General features: G+C 45.8%; 1 protein-coding gene across 4 annotated transcripts in view; it reads right to left on the bottom strand.

The window, feature by feature from the left end:
• MSRA (methionine sulfoxide reductase A) overlaps positions 1-26,193 on the bottom strand; it is a 216,712-nt gene that overhangs the window by 60,758 nt on the left and 129,761 nt on the right. For 3 of the 4 annotated variants that reach the window (XM_082217947.1, XM_082217946.1, XM_082217949.1), the window contains 2 exons: positions 22,109-22,213; positions 10,862-10,968 (listed from right to left, as the gene is read on the bottom strand). In XM_082217947.1, coding sequence (XP_082074073.1) covers positions 10,862-10,968; positions 22,109-22,213 — 212 coding nt within the window. The remainder of the gene's footprint in view (positions 1-10,861; positions 10,969-22,108; positions 22,214-26,193) is intronic. The other variant, XM_082217948.1, reaches the window with a different exon arrangement.

The raw sequence follows: 26,193 nt of genomic DNA, 5'->3' as shown, positions 1-26,193 counted from the left end.
CAGGAGGCCCCATTATCTAAAGTGGTGCTTCAGGTTAAGAACAGTTTCAGGTTAAGAACAGACCTCCGGAACGAATTAAGTACGTAACCAGAGGTACCACTGTAACACACTATATATATATATATATATATTTGCTTTCGTAGATTTTCACGGGTACAGGAATGCAGGTTTTGGTGTCTTCGGGTGTCTTCCCGTGTAAGAGTCGGGGTGTCTGAGCTCTGTTCCAGTAACAAGAAGCCGAAAGCACCAGCCTGAAGATGACGAGTGAGACCTCATCGAAACGTCGCACAGACACCCCGACTCTTACACGGGAAGACACCCGAAGACACCAAAACCTGCATTCCTGTACCCGTGAAAATCTACGAAAGCAAATATATATATATATATATATATGTGTGTGTGTGTGTGTGTGTGTGTGTGTGTGTGTGTGTTAGGGTTGCCATATTTCAAAAAGGGGAAATCAGGACACAAAAGTTGAGGTTTTGGCCAAGTTTTTGTGGCCAAAGTTGTTGATCCCAGACGCTGTATATGTGTGTACACATGTACACACACACACATACTGCATTCTTCTCCATTACAGACCTGAAGCAATGAGTGTTGTTTTAAAACCAAATGCAACTCTGACCCAATGTTTTGGGAAGATGGGGAAGAAAGCCTTCCTGCATAGAGAATCTCTTTTCTCTCTCTAGCGATTTGCACAGGAAATTAATGATACATGAACCCCAAATTCATTGCACTGGAATCCCAAAGAATAGACCCCCTGAAATGCCAGAACAATTGAACAAATCTACTTTAACTACCCATCCAACAAAGTTATCACTCATTTATGAAGTGGTGATACTGGAGTTGTACCAGTCATCGCTGCTCAAATAAGAACAGCTGCTGTCTGCACACCGCAAATGTTAATCACTGCTGCCAGACCTCAGGCAGAGTGTCTATTTGCCCCAGGCCTGACTAGTGCTTAGTTCTGGGACCTGCAGTCTGGACAGGGCTCACACCTGGAACATGTAATATACTAATGAAGAAACAGGTCTCTTGACCATGTGTGTAGTCAGCCCAGTGGGCAAGGAGATGGGCCTTTCAGGGTGGAGTGTGTGGGTTTCAGGTAAGCTTCCATACTTTATACTTGTAAAACTAGGGCGCACCTAGTTTTTTTTTGGGGGGGGAATAAAGGGGAAAAAATTATTTTCCCCCCAGGCGCCCAAGCTTCCCCCGACCCCAGCCCCCAGAACAGGCTGCCATCCGCAAGCCTAGGGAGCCCGGCGTGACGTCGCGCTGGTCTCCCCAGGCTTGCAGAGAGCTGCCTGAAGCCCGGGGTGTACTCCGCTACACGCCCCAGGCTTCGGGATGCAGGCAGCTCTCCGCAAGCCTAGGGAGCCATGTGGGAACTCCCGCGGGCTCCCCAGGCTTGCAGATAGCTTCCTGAAGCCTGGAGAGTGAGAGGGGTCGGTGCGCACTGACCCCTCTCGCTCTCCAGGCTTCAGCGAAAGCCTGCATTCATCCCATAGGACGCACACACATTTCCCCTTCATTTTTGGAGGGGGGAAAATGCGTCCTATGGGGCGAAAAATACGGTACTTACATTCCATTCTTCAACTAAACCTATCTAGAGAAATGAGTAATCAGCTCATCACAATTAAGCCACTCTACCTGTCTTGAACAAACCAATAAATTGAAGAAACTAAGAAACAAACCTATATTTGCAAACCAGGTGTTAGATCCCACTAACACCGCAGAACACATTCCACATTTTTACATGCAGTACCATGAACATTTATATTCTGCTTTGCCCTCTGCATTACAAGCTTTGTATAATGCCAGTAATCCTTTCAACTCTGTAAGGGAAGTCAATATTATTGTGTCAGAACTCGGGTGGATAAAGGCTGAGGGTGAGCATTAATGGCTGGGTTCCAGCTGCCCAGGTGAGCTATGCTATCTGACATCTTTCGCTGTATCTTTAGCTGCAGACCCAACAATCACCATTCACGAAAGGCTAGTTAATTTGAGTTTCGAGGGAAATCCCTGAAGCTGAAGATCTGAGAGATTTTTGAAAAGCCTGTAAGTATTTTCCCAGTAGCCGTCTACAGAATATACTTATTTTTCACTACCAATCAGTCCCTGAGGTTTTAGTCAACTAAGTCAGTGGTTCCCAATCAGGGGTCCATGGACCCCTGGAGGTCCGTGGAATGCACCCAGAAGGTCCACAGCTCCATCCCTGCAGCTATACTTTTGTCATTTTCACATTGTAATATCACAAATGTTATGGTCTGTTCTAGTGCTGTGCGATTTTTCAATATACAGTCATGCCTTGGTTCTCAAATGGAATCTGTTCTGGAAGTCCATTCGACTTCCGAAAACGTTCGAAAACCAAGGCGTGGCTTCCGATTGGCTGCAGGAGCTTCCCGCACTCAATTGGAAGCCGCAGAAGCCATGTCGGACGTTCGGCTTCTAAAAAAAACTTTGCAAACCGGAAAACTTACTTCCAGGTTTGCAGCGTTCGGGAGCCAAAACGTTCGTGTCGCAAAGCGTTCGAGAACCAAAGTATGACTGTAGTGGTGATAACACTGCGAGAACTGTTTGCAGTTACATATGCTGCAATGTATCGCTCCCCGCGCGAGGGAAAACAGGGCAGTCGATTTCCAGGCACTGCCGATATTGCACAATGATCTCGGCCGATAACACTGTTTATCTGAGACCAGGGCAGCTGATCGCTCTGACTTCAAGGCATCGTGGCACTACTCTCCACAGGCACCGAAGCAGAGCAGGAAAGAAGAAGCCATAGTGGACATGCATTTTCGCTGGCTGTCCCGCTGACAGCAGCTCATGCGTTCCCCACCCCCACCCCTTCCCACTCAAGCCATGCGGCGGGAGTGACTCCACTTCCTCTCCTCCCCCCACCCATCCAATCTCTGTGACTGGTCCTTCCCTCACCCCCACGCCTGATCTCCAATTTCAGACATTGTGATATATCAGAATATTTCGGTGTTTAGCTGCTGATATATCACGATGTTGAAAACCAGACTATCATTCAGTCCTAGTCTATTTTTTTTTAGTAGAGTGGTACCTCAGGTTACATACGCTTCAGGTTACAGACGCTTCAGGTTACATACTCAGCTAACCCAGAAATAGTGCTTCAGGTTAAGAACTTTGTTTCAGGATGAGAACAGAAATCGTGCTCTGGCGGCGCGGCGGCAGCAGGAGGTCCCATTAGCTAAAGTGGTGCTTCAGGTTAAGAACAGTTTCAAAGTTAAGTACGGACCTCTGGAACAAATTAACTACTTAACCTGAGGTACCACTGTATGCCTAAAATCCTTTGCTTATTAGGGGCTACACCACATTTTGTTCAAGAATTTGCTTTGCAGAGATAACTACCACAGAGCTATCAAAATTTTCAGAAGACGAAAAACTATCTCCATATGCGACGGCGACGGCCAGAGCTTTGATAGCTCAAGGATGGAAACATCAAGATCTGCTGACTATCGAGGAATGGCAAACAAAGATGGTAGAGTATGCAGAATTAGCCAGGCTGACGGGACGAAATCGTGAGCAGGACGACCAGACGTTCCAAAAAGACTGGAAGAAATTTATAACTTACCTTGAGAAACACTGTTTATGTGTAAGAACACTGGCAGGTCTGAGATAAACCTTACAACGTATAATTGATGGAGCATTCTATATGAGATTATAGAAAGAACCATGTATCGATATGAACAGTATGCTGATATAAATCAATGTGTAAATATTATAGTGTGGAAACAAGAAAACCGGAAGAGGGGTAGAGGGAAGTGGTAATCCTGAGAGTTTTAGGTTACTAATATTTAAGAATGTATAAATATATAATATGAAAATCAATTTAAAAATTGCAAAACAAAAATTCAAAAGTAAAGGGGTCCATGGCTTGGCTATTGATAAGTACGAGGTCCTCGGTAATTAGCTAATTGGGAACCACTGAACTAACTGATTGATGGAAATAAATTCACAAAAACCTCCAGGCAACTGCTTTCTCCTCTTGAAAATAGAGAAGGAAGAGTGACTTGACCTCAATAGCCAAATAAACATCACTACTCATTGTTCAATTTATGCTTCTGCATTATAGTTAATACACCATGGCCAAAATGTTTTCAAACATTTATACATATGCCCTTCAGTCTCAGCCACTATTAATGTGACAAACGCAGTGCACAGGCCTCATCACCAACCCCTCTACAAGTTTAGTTCCCTGTGCTGGATTTGTGAGTAAAACTAATGGGCAGCTGAGCTTTTGTAAAAAGCGTACAGGTGTTTTCTACTCGGTTCCAGGGACCTTCCTGCTTTCCAATAGACAACAAATGGGGATACATTATAGGCCGTAAAATGGAAGCTGGGAGCATCAGACATGTGCATCAGATGGCAGGAGGGGTATGTGCTAGCCTGCAAAAATTGTGATAAAAGGTTTGGGAGGAGGCGTTGAAACATATGAAAGATTCCCACAGAAACTGAGGTACAGCAGTGGATCCATGTGGGCAACAGACAGAAACTGAGCATCCTAGACCCAAGCACACATCCAGTTTTTAACTAGGCTCCGTTTGGGGTAATTCCCAGTGCTGAGCTGCTTTTTGCAGAGCAAGGTTTAAAAAGCAATTTGTTGTTTTCTGCTGGGAATGGCCCTTGAAAAAGTATGGCGTGCCTGTGCTCTTCCTCTGCTGGTTCCTGTGGATCAAGGAGTATTGTCAGGATTCATTCTTGATCTTGCTTGAGTGTGCCAGTTTTGGTGGTGTTTGACTTTGGTACTCAGAACCAGCCCTACCCTACAGGACTCACAGCTTTCCAGCGGCCCTACATTTTTAAAGCATATCTGCTGGCAAGTTGATCTCCAGCTGTAATAAGGAACTCTGTGTTCCTGCCTTTTCTTGCTCTGGACTGTTTCCCTGGATTTGAGACCTGGCTGGACTTTGGATTTTTACTGGGATCCACTGGCCTGCCGCTCTGAACTGACTTCCTTTCTCAATTTTTGCTGCTTTGACCACGTTCTGCACTCCGTGGGGCCTTGATCCTGTAAGGAGCATTGGCTCTCACCAATACACAATAGCATGGATGTATGGAAGTGATATCTGGACCATAAAGAAGGCTGATCGCTGAAGAATTGATGCTTTTGAATTCTGGTGCTGGAGGAGACTCTTGAGAGTCCCATGGGCTGCAAGAAGATCAGACCTATTCATCCTTAAGGAACTCAGCCCTGAGTGCTCACTGGAAGGACAGATCCTGAAGCTGAGGCTCCAATACTTTGGCCACCTCATGAGAAGAGAAGACTCCCTGGAAAAGACCCTGATGTTGGGAAAGATGGAGGGCACAAGGAGAAGGGGACGACAGAGGATGAGATGGTTGGATAGTGTTCTCGAAGCTACCAGCATGAGTTTGACCAAACTGCGGGAGGCAGTGGAAGACAGGAGTGCCTGGCGTGCTCTGGTCCCGGGGGTCACAAAGAGTCGGACACGACTAAATGACTAAACAACAACAATACACAATAGCCTATGTAGGGGAAGGGAGCACATACCGATGTGGCTACTGAGAAAAAGGCAACTTCAGCCAGTATAGGAAGGCACAAATGTGAGCTGCTTCATTTGACTGCGCTGCAGTCATGTCTCAAGGCCACCAGAGGGCAATGAAATAAACCAGGTTCTCCCGTGGTCATAATTCTGAATTTCAACATCTTACAGCAGGCAAGTCAATTACAGCAGCTTTCCCCTTTGCTGCAATAAAATGCCATTGAATAATGTGGATGTTTATTTGCTGTGGCAGTTGATACTTAACACCAATTTGCACATTTGGAAGAGATAATGACAAGTTTGGAGGGGCGCGGGAGGGGGGAGAGATGATCACACAAGATATAATTAAACAATTGCAATAGTAAGAAATGATTACACCAATACAGAAACAGGGCAGGTGATGCCCGACAGTTGCACAGAGAGATAAATGGGCTGTTTAGCATGAGCAACAACTGCAGAGTCAAATATATTAATGCCATTAATGCAGATTTGAGGCAAATATGTTTTGGAGCACACCGTGCAAGTGTCCAGGGCCATGAAGTGCAACCCACAGATATTCCTGGCATACCACCACACATGCCAGAACCAGCTAAGGACCTAGCCTATCCGTGGCATCCTTTGGGCTAAGAGATTGTAGGGATCTGCACCCAATTGACATGTGCCTTCTGTGACTGGTCAGAGTAGAGGCAACAGAGCCTTGCTGAGAAACAGCCTGGACGGGGTCTGCTGCAATGGATCTTACAATTCTGTTGGTGGATGGAGCAGATCAGAAGGCTTTCTAGGGGTCAGAGATTACTTGAACTACCCTGGCCTACCAAAGGGACGGAGGAGAATTTTGTTTGATCTGCATGTTCAAGCAAACTAACCTAATTCACACCTTCCAGACTAACACACAGACTGGAATGTAATTGTCTTTGGATTTTGCTCTTCTCCAAATGTTATGATACAGATTTTAGCTCTAAAATGTACCCAAATGAATTAAAAGAAATACGCGCTTTATGATAAACTATGTTTAGAAATGAATGCATTGAACTAAAGTAGTCCTTAATCAAAATGTTGTGATAACATATATATTCAAGTAACGTCTAAATAAAAACTTGCATACGTAAAAAGAAAAGGAAAAAGCAGAATGAAAAAGCATGTGTGAAATCAACCGAGACCAGAAACAGACTGGTCCTTAGCCAATTTATGGATGCCTTTACTGCTTTCATTCTATTTTGCATGTCGTAAAGTTTATGATGAGGGACGCGGGTGGCGCTGTGGGTTAAACCACAGAGCCTCAGACTTGCCGATCAGAGGGTCAGCGGTTCGAATCCCCGCAACCGGGTGAGCTCCCGTTGGTCAGTCCCTGCTCCTGCCAACCTAGCAGTTCGAAAGCACGTCAAAGTGCAAGTAGATCAATAGGTACCGCTCCGGCGGGAAGGTAAACGGTGTTTCCGTGCGCTGCTCTGGTTCACCAGAAGCGGCTTAGTCATGCTGGCCACATGACCCGGAAGCTGTATACCGACTCCCTCGGCCAAGAAAGCGAGATGAGTGCCGCAGCCCCAGAGTCGGTCACAACTGGACCTAATGGTCAGGGGTCCCTTTACCTTTACCTTTAAAGTTTATGATATACTTTATGGAAGTGTGGCTTATGTACAGTATATTTCAATAAATAAAATTAAATAAGTTTCTTTAGAGGCTTCCTTGATGGTATGGCTCTGCAATTCTCTTCTTCAGCCAGAGCTGGACAGTGTCACAAAGTCTGAATTGCTGCCTGACACCCTTTGTGTCCCATGTTCAGAACCAGCTGCGGGTTTGAATCCAGGCATTGGCCTCTGCGGGAATATTTACGAGCTCCTCTAGCCCACCTTCCCAGCCAAAAACATCTAATACTGAGGAAAGCAGGTATAACATGCTGATCGGCAATTTACTTATCCCCACTGACTCAGTCCACAAGTCAGATAAGGAACACACAAAAGCAACTGCCCCAGATTTTCCAGGGCGCGCTTGTTGCACCACAGAAGGACAGTGAGAGAAATCCCCACCCCGGCACTCCTTATGACGTAAGCCCTAAGCAGCTGCTTAACACCCACATCTGCTAAAGCGGTCTCTAGTTCACAAAAGCTTATGCTATAATAATACTGGTTATCCTTTAATGTGTCACAAGCCTCTTGGTTCTTTTTCTGCTGCAACTGACTCTCTTTGCCTGGAAGTTGCTCGCTGAAAATTACAGCTAAACGACACTAAATTGCACCCTTCATTCACTGAGATTGCAGAAAGATTATTTAACATACTGTATATTAAATATCTAAGGCTGCAATTCCATATGTACTGAAGCCCCGATAGGGCTCATTTTTTCCAGAAGACACTGCACATTACCTAAATTAAGGACAATATTGTCCCAAGAACAGATAAACATGTTTCATTTAAACTTCCTATGAATAATTCCACTGACTTGATCTTTCAAGAAACATCTGTGCTGATAAGCAGGAAAAATGGTAAAGAAAGGGGAACCGCAGAATTAAAATGCAAGAATATTAGCATGGGAGGAAGCAACGGAACAGTCTGGAGTAAGGCGAAAAAGAGAACAACGAGGTATACATGGAGTAAGTAGTAAAATGAACCACTCCAGAAATAAAGAGACACTGAGAAAGAGTCTGGTGAGTATGTTTGGAACAGCATCACCTCTTTCAATTCATCGAAAACCTCTTCAGTCTCCTCCTTTAAGGAAGCCAAATATGCATGGGGTACAGTCTCTCTTGAGACTGTGTCATCTTGGGCTGAAAGTAGGGAGCGACTGTGTTGAATGTACCCGTATGCACAACCCCCACCTAAAACCTTTGCCTGTGGAAAGGTATCCTATCGGTAAGGAGGAAAGGGAAGCAAAGGGCTGGCTGGAGGCACAGAGACCCTCACAAATCAGGCTGCCATCCCTGATTAGAGGGCCAACGCTTGCGTGGTCGCGCGGTCACGTCCGACCTCCTATCAGTCAGACACAGGCCAGTACTTATCCATCCAAGTTGGCAGCCCAAAACAGACAGACAATGACAGGACTGCCAGCTCCAGGGTGAGCACACCAGGAGGGGAGCTGTGGACACTGAACCTCAGCTTGTGGGAGCAGTGAAGAGAGTCAAACCTGCCAGCTTAAAATCTGCTTAACCCTTCACAGGACACAGCTGACAATCTGTGCCAAGCAATCCTAAATCTATAGGTCTGGTACTGCACTGTCCTGTCCCCCTCGACCCATCCTCGCCCTCTCCGTTTGGCATTCACCATGGCAAATTTCTGGAGGTGAGGAAGGAAAGAGTTGTTCTTTCAACTTTCTCCAGGATTTAAATAAAATGACAGCACTTAGAGCAAGAAGGCCAGCGACATAGCTAGAACTACCCACAGCCCTCTGGGGAGGAAAGCTACACTGTAAACCCAAGTTTCGAAGGTTGCCAGCTGACAAAGAGAGCAAATCCAATATGTTTGGGGGTGAGAAGTCAGAGGTAAAGCATATGGTTGCAGGAGAAGGTCTCAGGTGTGCAAGGATGATGCTATTGCATGCTTTAGTATGTAAAGAAGTGGCCAACTTACCAATTGCCAGTCATTCTTAAGGGCTTTACACCTTAAGAAGAGCCCGCGGGATCAGGAAGGTCCGTATAGTTAAAGCCATGGTTTTCCCAGTGGTGATGTATGCAAGTGAGAGCTGGACCATAAAGAAGGCTGATCGCCGAAGAATGGATGCTTTTGAATTATGGTGCTGGAGGAGACTCTTGAGAGTCCCATGGACTGCAAGAAGATCAAACCTCTCCATTCTGAAGGAAATCAGCCCTGAGTGCTCACTGGAAGGACAGATCCTGAAGCTGAGGCTCCAAGACTTTGGCCACCTCAGGAGAAGAGAAGACTCCCTGGAAAAGACCCTGATGTTGGGAAAGATGGGGGGCACAAGGAGAAGGGGACGACAGAGGACGAGAAGGTTGGGCAGTGTTCTCGAAGCTACCAGCATGAGTTTGACCAAACTGCGGGAGGCAGTGGAGGACAGAAGTGCCTGGCGTGCTCTGGTCCATGGGGTCACGAAGAGTCGGACACGACTAAACGACTAAACAACAACAAGCGGAATCAGGCCAATGGCCTGATGTCACATAGAGGAGGGAGAAAGATTGTTTTCTGCTGCTCCAGAGAAGCGGACACGGAGCAATGGATCCAAACTACAAGAAAGAAGATTCCACCTAAACATTAGGAAGAACCTCCTGACAGTAAGAGCTGTTCGACAGTGGAATTTGCTGCCAAGGAGTGTGGTGGAGTCTCCTACTTTGGAGGTCTTTAAGCAGAGGCTTGACAACCATATGTCAGGAGTGCTCTGATGGTGTTTCCTGCTTGGCAGGGGGTTGGACTCGATGGCCCTTGTGGTCTCTTCCAACTCTATGATTCTATTATTCTATGGTTCTGCATCCTATTCTCGCAACAGCTAACCAGATGCCTATGGGACCGCCGAAAGCTGGATCTGAGCACAACAGCACAACCTTCCAAGATACCCCCAGACAAAAACTATGAAGACAACCTCCTGGTAATCAAGAGCTCCTTGATGTAAGTCCATGTCTGACTACAGAGCTGGGAACTGACATCCTGTTGAAGTATCTCTCTCTAGTGCATTGTTCAAACTCTTTCTAGGCTTCCTTAGAAGCTTATCAGGATTCCTCCGGGAAATGATCATTAATGAAGGCTTGGGTTGACATGGACCAATGGTAAAGCCCAAGAGGTTTGGCCAGTGCCCTGTGTAAACAGCAAGGGCACTGCTGAATGGGACTCTGAATCTGACATACGTTCCTTGAGAAATGCATAGACTCAGTGGCAAGCAAACAGATAAGGAAAGGGCTCCCTCAGGGGAGGAATATGAAAAGCATTGCTCTGGTGCTGAGTTCTTTTTGACTATGACTGCCAAAAGCATTAAGAAAAAAAAGGATAATGCCGGCAGATTTAAATGCAGAAGAAGAAGAAGCTGCAACAGTATAAACCAATGTCATGCAAACCCCAGATGTTCCAACAGGGAGAGATGGCAACATCAGCAAGGAGTTCACGGTTCGGAGTGATGAATTCTCTCTTCTGCTAGGTGCGACACCATGAAACAAGTATAGCGAAGCCAAAATGATCTCTCATGTGAGTGCAGTAATAGCCAGGCAGGAAACCCAACAGGGAGCTAGTCTCCAGGAAGGCTGGAAAACTCACGCTGGTACTTAGAACTCTGTGAAACTTTGCAGCAAAGCACAGCCTGATGGCTAAAAAGTTGATTATGGATTTCCGCCCCAAAGGCTGGGTGCTTGTGGGGGAGCTGAAGGTCCCCCTCACTGTTAAGTTTTTCTCAGCCTTACCTTTTGGTAATCTTCTTTGGATCTCAAAGCAGCCTCCATCTGTTCTGGGGAAAACGTGTAGATGGCAGACCGATACTGTGTGCCGAAATCATTCCCCTGCCTCATCCCTAAGATTAAAGGAGAAAAAGAAGACGAAGGTGTGGGTGGCTCAGTTCTATACCCCAGAGGGTGAAAATATAACCAATCAATCTAATGTTAATGTTGTCCTGCCATCGGTTTAGAAAAACAAGCCCTTTCCGTGTTGTACGCCCACAGTTGACATTTTTATCAAGTATTTCCCTCTTGCTTAACCAGAAGTGAATGCATATTATGGCTTGCTGACATCACTGGCAGCCAAGGACAGCTGTAAGGCATTAAGAGAAATCAAGAGAGTGATTGCAATATGTGCTGTCATTTAATTCACTGAAATCAAGAGGCTGCTTAAAAAAAACAAAATGGGAAGGGGGTATCATAAAATCACTCAAAGAACCCAACTGTAAAGAGGCCTTTAGAAACTCTCTAATGAGTGGGGAGTGCTTATCGGAGGAGGCGGTTCTGTACCCTTATAGGAGCTGGAAAGTTTCCCCTATAATCCTGCTCCACTTTAAATAGAAGGAGGTCCCTGTGCTGGCTCTGCGGCAATAGACGCCTAAGGCTCATTTGTCACTGGAGGGAAATGGGTTGAAGATTAAGAGAGGGCTGCATGCCACTGTGAGATGCTTGAGTGAAAGTGTGGATGCACACACCAAATTGATGGCATTATGCTGTGAGTTGGCGCACAGTCAGACAAGGTGGAGTGGCCACTGATAAAGGCAGTTCAGGGGTGGCAAGAGCCAAGCCGAAGTTGGCCCAGACCAACTTTCTGGCACTTCTGAAGCAGCCAGGTAGAGGCAGTGAGCATGAGACCATACTTTAAGGTGGCATAACAGGACAGACCACCTTTGCCTCTCGTACACAAGCCACCCCATGCGTGTTGCACCCATGGTTATCTAAATGACTCTGGGACTGCGCCACTGCTGCGCTGCGTTGTCAAACAGTTTGGACTTGCTTGTGAAATGGAATAGTTTGCCCACTGGACTGCAAAAAAGGCAGGCAATGCACGTTTCATGTAAGTACCCCATTTATTGCTGCTGTTTCGTATAAGTGCACCATTTATTTTCAAGAGAAAATAATAATAATAATAATAATAATAATAATAATAATAATAATAATAATAATAAAATAAAAATAATAATAATAATACCTTTATTGTCATTGTACAACCTGTGTACTGTACAATTAAATTAAACGAGCCTCACTTCCCCAACACTCAATCTCTTATCAAACACTCCACCTTGCAAGTCAAATTTGCTATGTTATTTTTCGTTCAACAGCCTAACAGCCCACGGATAGAAGCTATTTTTTAGCCTGTTGGTATGGCTGATTATACTTCTATATCTCCTGCCTGAGGGTAGAAGATTAAAGAGGTGCTGGCCGGGGTGTGAGTCATCCCTGAGAATTTTTCTCGCTCTCCTAAGGCATCGATCCCTTGCGATGTCATCCAGTGGACACAAGGGACAGCCCATGATATCATGTGCTGTATTCACCACCCTTCGTAGAGACTATCTGCCTGTGGCTGTCAGGCCAGCATACCACACTGTGATACAATATGAAAGGACACTTTCTATTGTGGACCGGTAAAAGGAGTTCCTCAGTTGTTGTTTAACATTATTCTTTCGCAAAACCCTGAGGAAATGTAGTCACTGTTGGGCCTTTCTGACCACCTGAGTTATGTTGATTTTTCTAAGGTAAACTCCTAGGAATTTAAAGGAGGAGACTCTCTCCACACAGCCCCCCCCCCGACATACAACAGGACGGTTCCCCTCTCTTCCTCCAGAAGTCCAACACCATCTCCTTTGTCTTACTAATATTTAGGTGCAAGTTATTCTCTAAGCACCATGCAGATACTTTTTGAACCTCCCCCCTGTACACTGTTTCATCTCTGCCTGCAATCAATGTGGCCTTTAAAAAAAACTTTTCTTCTTCTTCAAAGCAGCACTGGTGCTTACTATCAACTCCCCCTGGCAACTATTGCTTGTGGAAATCTCAATAAGCAACAAATGAGGCAAGAAATTCAATTTAGGAAACAATAGTGTAGAATGACCGATCCTGATAATCCTTTCTTTGTCAAGAAGAATGTCTACCCAGGCAAGCACTACGCTGCCTGTGTGAGATGTGTCACCTTAAAATTCCACCTGGAAGCCTTAACTCCCCCCAGTGATGCCTTAATCAGCAAATCTGGAGCAACCTTAGATTTGTATCACAGTCGCCAAAACGGAAGGTCTATTTACCATTTTTGGCCAGGCAGTCTGAAAGTCACATTTTTCAATAAACTTTTGGGTTCCTGAAATTCGTTCCGATTGTGCAGATAAAATATCACGGCTAGAATTCTGCAGGTTGTGTTGCTGGTGTGTGAAAACAGTCCAGATCCAAGGATCCCCAGGCAGGCACTTCCAGGTGGTGGAGACGTCAGGCACCATCCTGGCACCTGGGCATCTTCACTTGGTCGCAAGTGACTGATGGCCTGTTGCAAAATGCACTAGGCGCATTTCAAATGCTGCATATCACTACTGAAACTTCAGAACCAAATCCTCACCTACATAGAAAAGTTGTATCTGCTTCTAATATAAATCAAAAGTCAGGTGTCGCTTAACCATTCCCACATACCATATTTTTCGCTCCATAAGACACACCTTTTTCTTCCTAAAAAGTAAGGGGAAATGGCTGTGCGTCTTATGTAGCAAATGCGTGGTCCCTGGAGCTGAATTGCTCAGGGGCGAAAAGCAGATCATGCTCTTTTTTTGAAAGAGGGAAGTGGTTGTTGAAACAAAGCCACTGATCAGCAAGCGATCGGGAGCAAGATAAGGGACGCTAGAGATAAAGGAGGCCGCCTGGGAGGGGGGAGGTAAAGAACGAACTTGCAAGGAGAGGAGACAGGAAGACTAAAGCAATAAGGAGAAAAATTAGAAGAAAAGGAGCAAAAAACTGCTCCAGCTAAGGAAAAGACACTAATGCAAACGAGGGAAAGGAGTGTTGAAAGGAAGCAGCTGATCGGTAAGCAATCGGGGAGGGAGATAAGGGACACTAGTGATAAAGGAGGCTGCCCGGGAGTGGGGAGGTAAAAGCCCATGGATCCTCAGGATTTTTACATTGGGTCACTCCAAATTCACCAACAGATCACATAGCATGTCCATGGCTACAGCCTGCACCAAAAACATCATGCACCCACTGTTGCGTGGGGCCACAATGATGCAAAAACGTGGTTACAAAGCACGGATCCACATGGATTCTCAGGATTTTTGCATGGGCTACCCCAAACTCACCGTCAAATCACATGTCTGTGGCCACAGCATGAACCACAAAAATCATACATACGCTGTTTCGTTCAGAATTTCCCCCCCTTGTTTTCCTCCTCTAAAAACTAGGTGCGTCTTATGGTCGGGTGCGTCTTATGGAATGAAAAATACGGTATGTCTGAGCCCAGAAGGGTGGTGCATCTGATGGAAAAGCCCTGCTCCACTTCCCCACTGACCTCATTCTACATACGAAAGAAATGACAAGCTGGACCCACTGTGTTGATCTTGAGGGGTGGCTGGGTCTGTTAAGACTCGCTCCCGAAACTGCATGCAAAAACCTGGCAATTTAAAGCTTTTCTAGTAAGTACTAGCACAGGCATAGGCAAACTTGGCCCTTCAGATGTTTTGGGACTACAACTCCCATCATCCCTAGCTAACAGGACCAGTGGTCAGCAATGATGGGAGTTGTAGTCCCAAAACATCTAGAGGGCCAAGTTTGCCTATGCCTGTACTAGCACTTTAGAGTTGCGGACAGTCTATGAGAAGCCACCATGACGCTGCTCTACAATTGGCTGAATATGAATTAATGGTACAGTGGTACCTCGGGTTAAGTATTTAATTCATTCCGGAGGTCCGTACTTAACCTGAAACTGTTCTTAACCTGAAGCACCACTTTAGCTAATGGGGCCTCCCGCCGCCGCTGCACCGCCGGGGCACGATTTCTGTTCTCATCCTGAAGCAAAGTTCTTAACCTGAAGCACTATTTCTGGGTTAGCGGAGTATGTAACCTGAAGCGTATGTAACCTGAAGCGTATGTAACCCGAGGTACCACTGTATATATACTCGGCCAATAAAGTGAGATGAGCACCGCAACCCCAGAGTCGGCCACGACTGGACCTAATGGTCAGGGGTCCCTTTACCTTTATACTAATAGAGCCTAGTCTGCTATGGAAACTTGTTGCCATGCTGACCCTCAAGAAATGCAAAATAGTTTGAACCATGGGCATCTCTGAAACAAGGACCACCTCACCCAGCCAACACTAAGGATTTACTTGTTCTACTGATTTTAAGCATGGGTTTAATTCTCTCACCAGAACCAACAGAATTTAGAACTGATTGACTTAGACCCGGGTCATGCCAGTTACACAGAAAAAGGCCACTGCTCGGGGCTGGTGCATTTGCTTAAGCTGCAGAATATCTCAGGTTCAGTCCTCATCATCTCCAGGTAGGACTAAGTAGGTCCCTTCTGAAACCTTGGAGAGCCACTGCCATCAATAATCCAGAAAAGACAGAGTTAGATGGATCAAATGGTGTGACTCAGTGTGCTTCCTGTATTTCCGAGTTGCTGTGAGCTCTCCGTTAGGTAAGTTCTAAAGATTTTTTAAAAAGCAAACCATACCTTAAGCCAGAGGTAACAAGGGTCATGAGAAAAATGATGTCTGTCAGCTTTTCCACCCGAAGGCTAGGCAGGGTGGCAGGGAAAGGCACACACAGACATAACCACACTTGCCTCTGTGCAAGAGTTAGGATGGAAGAGCCACAGAGTAAAGCAAGGTTTTTGCTTACATACATTTTGCTCTGGTGAAGATTATAGTGGTCTTCAATGTGCATATGCATGTTAGTTGCCAAACCTGATGCACTAATTCTCAGCTGTGCATCGTGCAGGTAAAATTAACTGAAAGTGAAAGAAAAACTGTTCAGCTAAAACTGTCGGAAGTTGTGATCAGCTGAAAGAGAAGCTATGATGTGGAAAAGGCATCCAACAGGAAAGGTGAGCAGTATGTTATAGAAATGCTCCAGAGTAGCTGAAATATGGCACTGGAATTGAGATTATGTCGTGCTTCAAACTGGATGAAGAGCACACCAGAATGCAGACCATAATATGTTGCACAGCTGCCTAAGCCTCCTGTTCCAATGTAATGCAACAGTGTCATTGGGCCAGGAAGCAAAGGCGGCCTTGAATGCATCGAACAATGCCTACCATATCTAAGAAGCATTTTGTAGTCACAAAAAAACTCACCAGGTGTTGATAAGCTACAGATCAAGTAGAAGCCAAAATTAATCCTTGCAGCGGGATTAGCAACTAGATGAATAATCCAGGTTTTTGACCATGCTACTTTTCAAAGTGGAATCACCAGGTTTAATTCAGTTCTAGTGTAAACTTGGATTGCAATGGCATTTTGAGAGTCACACACATGGCACTCCTAATCTCCCTCTCATGAAAGGCAAGAACCTAATGGAACCATTTTCCGTTCCCCTCCATTCTCAAAGGATCCAAGTGGTAATGGAGACAAATTGCTACGCTCTGAAACGCTCTCTGGCATGGTGCAGTGAAACTGTAAAGGGCAGCTCATAGCTCTTACTTTGGTTGTAAAAATGTATCTTTGATTTACAGAGTTTTCTGCAGCTGTCACTTGTCTTCTGATATATCGATCCGCGATTTTCCTCTCCCCACAATCAATACCTGCTGAGTTAAGACTAATAAAACTCCCTTCCTGCAGCTCATCATATGATTATTTAGCAGAAGTCATTTGTACCGTGTCGCCCTGGCTTCATCTCATCACTCACTGTAACGATTCCTGCAAAAAGAGCTTGAGAGTCGCCAATGGGAAAGGGGAATTTTTGAAGAGAAGGTCACGGCATGTTAATGAGCTGGCATGGAGGCCGTCCCACTTGTTTGGCAAGGGGAGAAGCTCGACACCCGGAGGAGGAACTCGGCAGCTAAGTTCCCGGCTGCAACTGTCCTTGGTGAAGCTGTAGGCCACAAGGAAATCAGGGCCTCTGCTTTACCAAACTTAACTGCCCGTTTCAGGTTTCACAAAGGCATCAGCTGGAGGTGGAGCAGAGGTGAAGAGGCAATAACAGCCCCGTATGTTTAGTACCATGGGTAGGCAGACTAAGGCCCGGGGGGCCGGATCCGGCCCAATCGCCTCTCAATCCGGCCTGCAGGCAGTCCAGGAATCAGCGCGTTTTTACATGAGTGGAATGTGTGCTTTTATTTAAAATGCATCTCTGGGTTATTTGTGGGGCATAAGAATTCATTCATGGGACGAGGGTGGCGCTATGGGTTAAACCACAGAGCATAGGACTTGCAAACCAAAGGTCGGCGGTTCGAATCCCCACGACGGGATGAGCTCCCATTGCTCGGTCCCTGCTCCTGCCAATCTAGCAGTTCGAAATCTCATCAAAGTGCAAGTAGATAAATAGGTATCACTCCGGCGGGAAGGTAAACGGTGTTTCCGTGCGCTGCTCTGGTTCGCCAGAAGCAGCTTAGTCCTGCTGGCCACATGACCCGGAAGCCGTACGCCGGCTCCCTTGGCCAATAAAGCGAGATGAGCACCGCAACCCCAGAGTCGGACACAACTGGACTTAATGGTCAGGGGTCCCTTTACCTTTTAAGAATTTGATCATTTCCCCCCCCCTAAATATATATATATAGTCTAGCCCCCCACAAGGTCTGAGGGACAGCGGACTGGCCCCCTACTGAAAAAGTTTGCTGACCCCTGCTTGTACTATGGAGTCACTTGCCAGTTCAGGACCCCGAAGTGTGGCATATTCAAAGGGCAGTCAAACCAATGGTTCAATGTTTACTAAGATAGGCTCGTGACGGGAGTTGAAGCTCAAATAGTTTTCCTGTAAGTTTGCTTGAGAGAATTCTGTGAGATACTCTCAATGTGCTCTGCCAGGGGTGCTGCCATATATAGTTTCACCTGCCTGGGCACACTCTACTTTGCCTCTCTTCATCTCATCACCAAACCAGAAATCTGAGGACAATGTGCATCTCTGCTCCATTGCTCAGACACCACCTTAAGCTAGACTCCAGCATATCTTTGTAATGGAATCACCATTTTAAGCCTGCCTGAACAAAGCTCCCATAATATTCTAGTGGGAGAAGCTGGTAAAATGTGGGTTAGACAGTGTTTATGTGGATTTGTAGCTGGTTGACTCCCTCCTCATTTTTAACATGTCAAAATGAAATAGCAGGCTCATAGCATAATGCATAATGGTGGCCTAGGCCTCCTTTCACATTCTATATGGGTACAGCTGTTCTTCCACTCCTCTAAGAAGACACATCTGTTCATTAGAAAAAAACAATGTAATTTCTAGTGACTAATTTTAATTATTTGCAGATGATAGATTCCTTGTGCATCTATAAAAGGCTCAGGCTTCCCCGCTCTGTGACAAACGAACAGGCCCTTTAGGCGAAATGGGATGCAGTAATGAAAATCTGATACAAACTGAAAAAATGAGTGAATGGAGCAGGTTGGTTTCTTGAGAAAAAGAAAAGGGGATTCCTCATCAGGTGACTCAGAGATAGCCACCAGAGCAATACACTGGTTTTTTACAAGCTTGGCTTGCTGTGCAGCATGGTTTAATATTCAGTTGCTGCTGAGGTCTGATTACAGGATTCATAAGGTCCTTTTGAACGCTGTCAATGAGCTGTGAGTCACATATTCCACCACTGCCTCTCCCGCCATGCCACATCCATGGTGGAGGAGGACATGAAACCCCATGGAGACAGCATAGCTAACAGGAGTCAGAGTTGCATCCCATGCTGGAAGAAAAACATGCTGGGAGGCTCACCAAATGGAATACTCATTGAAGCTGAGCTACTCCACTAGCCAACCAGAGGGAAGGGAAAGGGCTGGGCAAGCTTGAAAAGTAGCAACAGACGGGGCAAACGGAGGAAAGTGGGGAATCTTGGATCATCCTCCTGAAAAGACTCAACTGGGTCTTGCTGAAGGGAGGAGGCACCCTCTAACTTTTCCCCCAACCTGCTACCTTCCAAATGTTTTCGACTGCATCTTCCAACAGTCCCAGCCAGCAAGGTACTTCAGTCTTTAACATCAGCAGTAACATCTAGACCATGGGAGCGTTTCAGCCCTGTTCTTGAGTTTGTTCAAAATCTAAAATAGCTTTATCTTGTACTCCTTTCTTTGAATTTGTGCCATTTAGGTTTTTAAACCTTTTTGTAAAAGCAGCGCTAGAATTTTCACAGTTGAGTCTTCAACCCCTTATTATTGTGCTATGTCGTCTTCAAGTTTGGCTTTGTTTAAAACTTGCTATTTAGGTTTTCAAACCTATTTTGTAAATTCAGTATTAGAAACTGTACTTTTGAGTCTTCAATCCTTTATTACTGCGCTTTGCTTTACCTAGATCGAGCTAGCATTATAATACATCAGAATTTTTGAGGTTCTACCCTTGTTTGAATTTTGGTCATTTAAGTTTATGATTTTTCTATTTCCTTCTGAGGAAACTGAATAGTCCAGTGAAACAAGGTTTGTAGCCGGCATCCCGTTAAGGCTTTGTTTTATTTTAGATTTTTCTAATTTTTTTCCCTTAAGCTTTTTGATTATTATTATTTACCTAGTTTTAGAGGAGGAGAACAAGAAAAAAAATATTCTCTCCCTCTCTGCGCAGCGCCTCTCCAGCAAACCGGGAGAAGAAACAGAAGGGACTCCGTTTCTCCTGCTGCTTTCATGAAGGGGCACTGCGCAACTTTCCCTCTCTTATGGAGTGAATGCAGGCTGCGCAGCTATCGCTGAAGCCAGGAGAGCGAGAGGGATTGGTGCGCACTGATCCCTCTCGCTCTCCTGGCTTCAGCGATAGCTGCGCAGCCTGCATTCACTCCATAAGACGCATACACATTTCCCCTTACTTTTTAGGAGGGGAAAAGTCCGTCTTACAGAGCGAAAAATACGGTACAGTGGTACCTCGGGTTACATACACTTCAGGTTACAGACTCTGCTAACCCAGAAATAGTGCTTCAGGTTAAGAACTTTGCTTTAGGATAAGAACAGAAATCGTGCTATGGCGGCGCGGCAGCAGCAGGAGGCCCCATTAGCTAAAGTGGTGCTTCAGGTTAAGAACAGTTTCAGGTTAGGAACTGACTTCCGGAACAAATTAAGTACTTAACCCAAGGTACCACTGTAGTTGATTTCCACAAGATAATATTTCTAGTCGATTACTTCTCGGATTTTCACGGTATTTCATTGTTTTGAGCAAGGTGTAGAAGGCTGCTCCAACCTACATATCACACCTTCCCTGCTGCTGTATTCTGAATGCTTTGGGGCGGGAGGAACGGCAAGAAGGAGCTGCTCTCAGCAGCGGTGGAGCGTATGCCCACTCTGCCCAGGGCGGGCGCACAGGCTGCGTCCCTGAGGGGGGTGGGGCACGGAGGGCACCCTTCCATGCACCACAGTTCAGAGTAGGAGAGGGGCGGGGAGGCTGCTGCCCATTCTTCTCCTGCTTTCCGCGGCCCAACCCGCCAGCGAAGGCGGGAGGAGTTGCTGCAGCCTGGCACACCTTGCGGCAGCCAAGGAGGGCTGCCCTCCGCTGCCGGGTCATAAGAGCTCCTGCCACCGGGTGCGAGGTGTGCCATGGCCAAGGAGGGTGGGTGGCAGGGCTGCCGCCCACTTACCTGACCTGGGGGCGAAGCTTCGCCAGGCACAAGCGCCGCAGCCAAGGTGCAGCTCCTTCTGGCACAAAGCCGGGCTCCGATGAAGGAGCCTGCTGTGGGGGTTCCTGCTTGTGCCCCCTCTCAAAATTGCACTCAGGGCCACGGCACCCCCACACTATGCCTCTGGCTCTCAGGCCCCTCTGCTCTCAGCGAGGAGCAAACTGGAGGATAACATCTGCCTCCTCTGAATGCCAGAAAGTGGTGAAAAGCAGGGTGAAGACAGTCGGAAACAGGACACCAATCCAGGTGAAACTTTGGTCTAATCCGGCAAGAGTCTGTATAAAAAGCGGGTGTCACTGAGCTCTTATGGGGGGGGTGAATGGGTGGAAGACGCCAAGGATCCACCCACCTCTCCCTTTGCTTTTGTGAGGTACCATCACCTCCAAGGTCACAAATCTGGAATGGAGGGACTCATGTTGGGAGCAGCATTTTAGAGCAAGTTATCAGTCAGCAATCCCTGGGCAGAAACTGCCCCCTTTCCTTATTTCTCTTCCTCCAGGAATGTACAGTGGTACCTCTGGATGCGAACAGGATCTGTTCCGGAACCCCGTTCGCATCCAGAAGCAAACGCAACCCGCGTCCGTGCGTCTGCGCATGTCGTGATTTGCCGCTTCCGCGCCTGCGTGTGACGTCATTTTGACCGTCTGCGCATGCACAAGCGGCGAAACCGGGAAGTAACGTGCTCTGTTACTTCCGGGTCGCCACAGCGCACAACCTGAAAATACTTATCCCAAAGCTACTTCAACCAGAGGTATGACTATACAGTCATACCTCATGTTACGTTTGCTTTAGGTTGTGCATTTCCAAGTTGCATCCTGCAGCAACCCGGAAGTAACGGAACAGGTTACTTCTGGGTTTCAGCTCCGGAACAGATCCCGTTTGCAACCAGAGGTACCACTGTACTGCTTTCAGCCTGTAAAAAACTTCCCAGGGAGGAGCTATCAAGCCAGAGTACCTGGCTAAGACAATTGTCTAACGCACTGCTGCTAATGGTCTACGATCAGCAAGCCCCGCAACCTCTCGCTCGTTTTTCTCTAATCGTAAGAGATACCTGTAATTCTGGAAAGATGAAAAAACCGCACCAAATTCACAGAGGATAAAGCTCTGTGCCTGAGTGAAATCATCAACTGCGAAGAGGCCTTTAATTTGAAAGACAAAAGATCGCATTAAGGAAGAAACTGTAATAATCAAAGGTGAAAGGAATGTCTATTGTCTTGTTCTCTGTTCTGTTCTCTCCTCTCTCTCTCTGTGGGAATTTTCGCAGGCAGGCATCTGTGGGGGGTTTGGGGGGGGGAAGGCTGCCTTGCGCGCTTCCTGCTCCTCATTCTTCCCCACCCCATCAATAAATGCCGGCAATCATACTCTCAAGCTGCGGTGTGATTTCAAGGTTCATCTCTTCCTAGCAGCTCGAACACTAATTATCCCAGCTGTAATTAGTAAGATAATTAAATACTGGCTCGCTCATCACTCTACCTTGTGTCGGGTCATGATTCTCCCAGAAGACCTTGAGCAGTTTCTCAAAGCTGATGGTTTCTGGCTGAAATACCACGCGCACAGCCTCGGTATGGCCAGTCCTCCCTTCAACGAAACGAAAAAGAAGAAGAAGCCAAAGTATTAATCACAAAAGGCCACCGCAAAAGAATGGGCATCTGCCTCGCCAACAAATTAAAATGGCAATATAAATATGTGGATAGGATAGGGGTTTCTAATTTGCTCGCAATTTTACCACATCACTTTTTCAGGTGGTTTGAGAGGAGCATTTGCAGTGCATTGCGATGGATTCCTTAAGCAGAGGCCTTGCAAGGCGATCCCAGAAAGGCCAGCTGGCACACGTTTCGCTGTAGCAGCCATGATGTTGGACCACAAAGAAAACTAAGCCAGAACCTCTGTTTTGTTCCACAGTTCATGGCGTGAGGAAGGCTAGGCTTATGTAGTGAGGCGTTCGCAAAGTAAAGGATTGAACTCTGATTAATAAGAATACACCCAAAGGCTTGAATCAGCAAGACTCTGGGAAGGGTGCCTATAATAATCTCTCTCTCCAGCCCCTGGCCCAGGTCGTTTTATTCACAAAAGAGCTTTTTACAAAGTGTTCGGAAGAACTAATCAGATTTCTTCTGAGCATTTCAACAAACCCCACGTGGGGACAAAGTTAAACTACAAACACTAGTTAAGCATGCATACTTTTGGGGTAAATGAATGAAAACTACAAAAGATTGCATTCAAGAACCCTGGAGGTCATAAACAATACACATGATAAGAAGGATGGCCAGGAGGACAGCGATCATTATCACCTTTATGTGAAACCTGTTTCCTGGCCCTAAGATTAACATCCTAAGATTAACATATCAGGAAAGCTACAGCAAAGAAACTGCCCACTGTCTTTGAGGACCCAGGACGCCTGCCTGTCTAAGTGGGTACGTGACTTGTGAAGAAAGAGAAATGGAACAGGGATGCAGAGGTGTGGATTGATCAAGAATCATATCAAAATAGTTTAAACCCAGTCAACACAATGCTTTCATTGCTGATACAGGTGGCTTACTCTATATTTGTTATAATTCATAGAATCATAGAATAGAATCATAGAATCATAGAATCATAGAGTTGGAATAGACCACAAGGGCCATCGAGTCCAACCCCCTGCCAAGCAGGAAACACCATCAGAGCACTCCTGACATATGGTTGTCAAGCCTCTGCTTAAAGACCTCCAAAGTAGGAGACTCCACCACACTCCTTGGCAGCAAATTCCACTGTCCAACAGCTTTGTCAGGAAGTTCTTCCTAATGTTTAGGTGGAATCTTCTTTCTTGTAGTTTGGATCCATTGCTCCGTGTCCGCTTTTCTGGAGCAGCAGAAAACAACCTTTCTCCCTCCTCTATGTGACATCCTTTTATATATTTGAACATGGCTATCATATCACCCCTTAACCTCCTCTTCTCCAGGCTAAACATGCCCAGCTCCCTTAGCCGTTCCTCATAAGGCATCGTTTCCAGGCCTTTGACCATTTTGGTTGCCCTCCTCTGGACACGTTCCAGTTTATCAGTGTCCTTCTTGAACTGTGGTGCCCAGAACTGGACACAGTACTCCAGGTGAGGTCTGACCAGAGCAGAATACAGTGGCACTATTACTTCCCTTGATCTAGATGCTATACTCCTATTGATGCAGCCCAGAATTGCATTGGCTTTTTTAGCTGCCGCGTCACACTGTTGGCTCATGTCAAGTTTGTGGTCAACCAAGACTCCTAGATCCTTTTCACATGTACTGCTCTCAAGCCAGGTGTCCCCCATCTTGTATTTGTGCCTCTCATTTTTTTTGCCCAAGTGCAATACTCATAGCAATCCCACCTGATCACTACAAGTAGCTTATCAAGTTTCATGCTCTCTTTCATTTGTGTGAAAAGTCACCTCCCATTTTCAGGAGGTGGGTTTGATATCCGTTGCAAACAAAAGTTGTGCTGCTTTGACACTTTTTTCTCCATGGCTGTTGCCAATTTCCATTTTCTTACTTGCTCTCACCATCCTCAAGTTCTTTGCTCTCACTGCTGTTAACCAGAAGTTGGCTCTGGCAACGCATGCAATTTTATTCATGGCATTGCATTGCTCTGATGTAGTGATACCCTACAGTGTGTGCCGTTAAATTATGGCACCAATGGTGCCTGCAAACGAATTCACAGCCAGAGGGCAAATGGGGGAAAATGAGGGCAGCAACAGGCAAAGAAGTGCTGAGAGGAAGCCACAGTCAGATAACCAAAGAGTACTGAATCAGCGGAAGGGCTTGGCAAGGTAAGTACCGTATTTTTCTGTCTATAAGACGCCCTCATGTATAAGACGCCCCCTATTTTTGGGAACTCTCATTTAAGAAAATGGGGGGAGATGTATCCATGTATAGGATACTCCTAATATTTTGACATTTTTTTGGGGGGGGGAACTAGTCTTATACACGGAAAAATACGGTAATTCTTTGGCAATTTGCTTGCCTACGCCAAACTTGACAATTTTAACGTGAATGTCAAAATTCAGGAATATTCAATGCAGCCTGACTAGCACCCAAGTGGTAATAAATTCATAAAGGCTGCAGCAGACAAAGAGCTCAGTTGTAGGGCCCAGGATTCGAAACTCCCATTGTTCCAGGCGTGTTTTGCGACAGGGAATTTCAATAATGCAAGCAGTTTCTGAGCTCTGGGTGCTGTACTGAGCCTAAGGTTTCAGATTAAAACTGCTACTGCTGGAAGAAAAGGAGGACCTTTTCCTGCCTCCCCACTTCCAGCCACTCTCTGAAGACTGGAGAAAAATATTATCATATTATCATAAGAATATGGGGAGGAGGACTAGATCATGTGAAAAACGAGCATAATATTTTAGCTGCACTTCATTCATTTTCAGCTTTGTATTCTTGTTATTTAAAAAGTGTGCCTAGACCTAGGTTTAAGGTGCCATTTAATTCCTAGCTTTCATATCTCAATTTCTAACACTGGTAGGGCCGTTATATTAGCTGTGCTGGAAGACCAGATCCATAGGGGTTCTCACTCTCTAAACTATCACCTGACATCAGCTACTATATTGGGCTGCAGAAAAGACTGAGAAGGGAAACAGGGATGCAAAGAGAGATAAAAATGGCAGTGGCTCGGGCTTTTGGGACCCCAGATCTAAACAACTGTGCCAATACAATGCATAGAGGAACTGCAATATTATTTCATGCACACACTTGCATAAACGCTTGGGTTCTGGTATGTAAGTTCTAACCCTGGGCTGCTAGTCGTTTCCATGTGAACCAAGCAGTTGCCATTTTACGCCTGGTAATAGCAGTTCTCAATTAAAACTATGTACAGTGCAAGGGGGGAAAGGCATGATTAATTACAAATTATTCCTGTAATGGAATTACTGCATAATCTACCCAGTGGATTTGGTTATCTCAATAACTCTCAAATTATTAATTGGGGATTATATCTGTTTTATGGTTAAGTTCAAACCCAGGATATGAACCGCTCTTCTGCTGCCAAGAACGCTGATACTCAGTATTCTGTGAATGAAATTTCAAATAACTTCCGTCCAGAAGACCAGAGAATCAGAGAATCGTAGAGTTGGAAGGGATCCCAACGGTCATCTAGTCCAACCCCCTGCAGTGCAGGAATCTCAACAAAAGCATCTAAACCTTAGAACAGGAGTTTGCTTATTTATTTTATATATTTTCAATAAATTTATACCCTTTATACATGAGATAATTTCTCATAAGGCAGAAAACAATAATATACAGTGAGGCAAACAAATAACAGTACAGTCATACCTCATGTTACGTTTGCTTCAGGTTGAGTGTTTTCAGGTTGCGTCCACGGCGACCCGGAAGTACTGGAAAGGGTTACTTCTGGGTTTCGCCACTTGCGCATGCGCAGACGCACAAAATAACATCACGCGCATGCGCAGAAGCGGTGAATCATGACCTGCACACGCGCAGACGCGGGTGGCATTCCTTTCAGGTTGTGAAAGGATCCGGAACAGATACCGTTCACAACCAGAGGTACCACTGTATTCTACAAAGCATTCCAATAAAACATAGCACAATACT

This window comes from Podarcis vaucheri (genome assembly GCF_965113315.1).
Source record: "Podarcis vaucheri genome assembly, chromosome: 3".
NCBI lineage: Eukaryota > Metazoa > Chordata > Lepidosauria > Squamata > Lacertidae > Podarcis > Podarcis vaucheri.
Note: the sequence above shows the minus strand (reverse complement) of the source record. Positions and strands in the feature narration are given on the sequence as shown.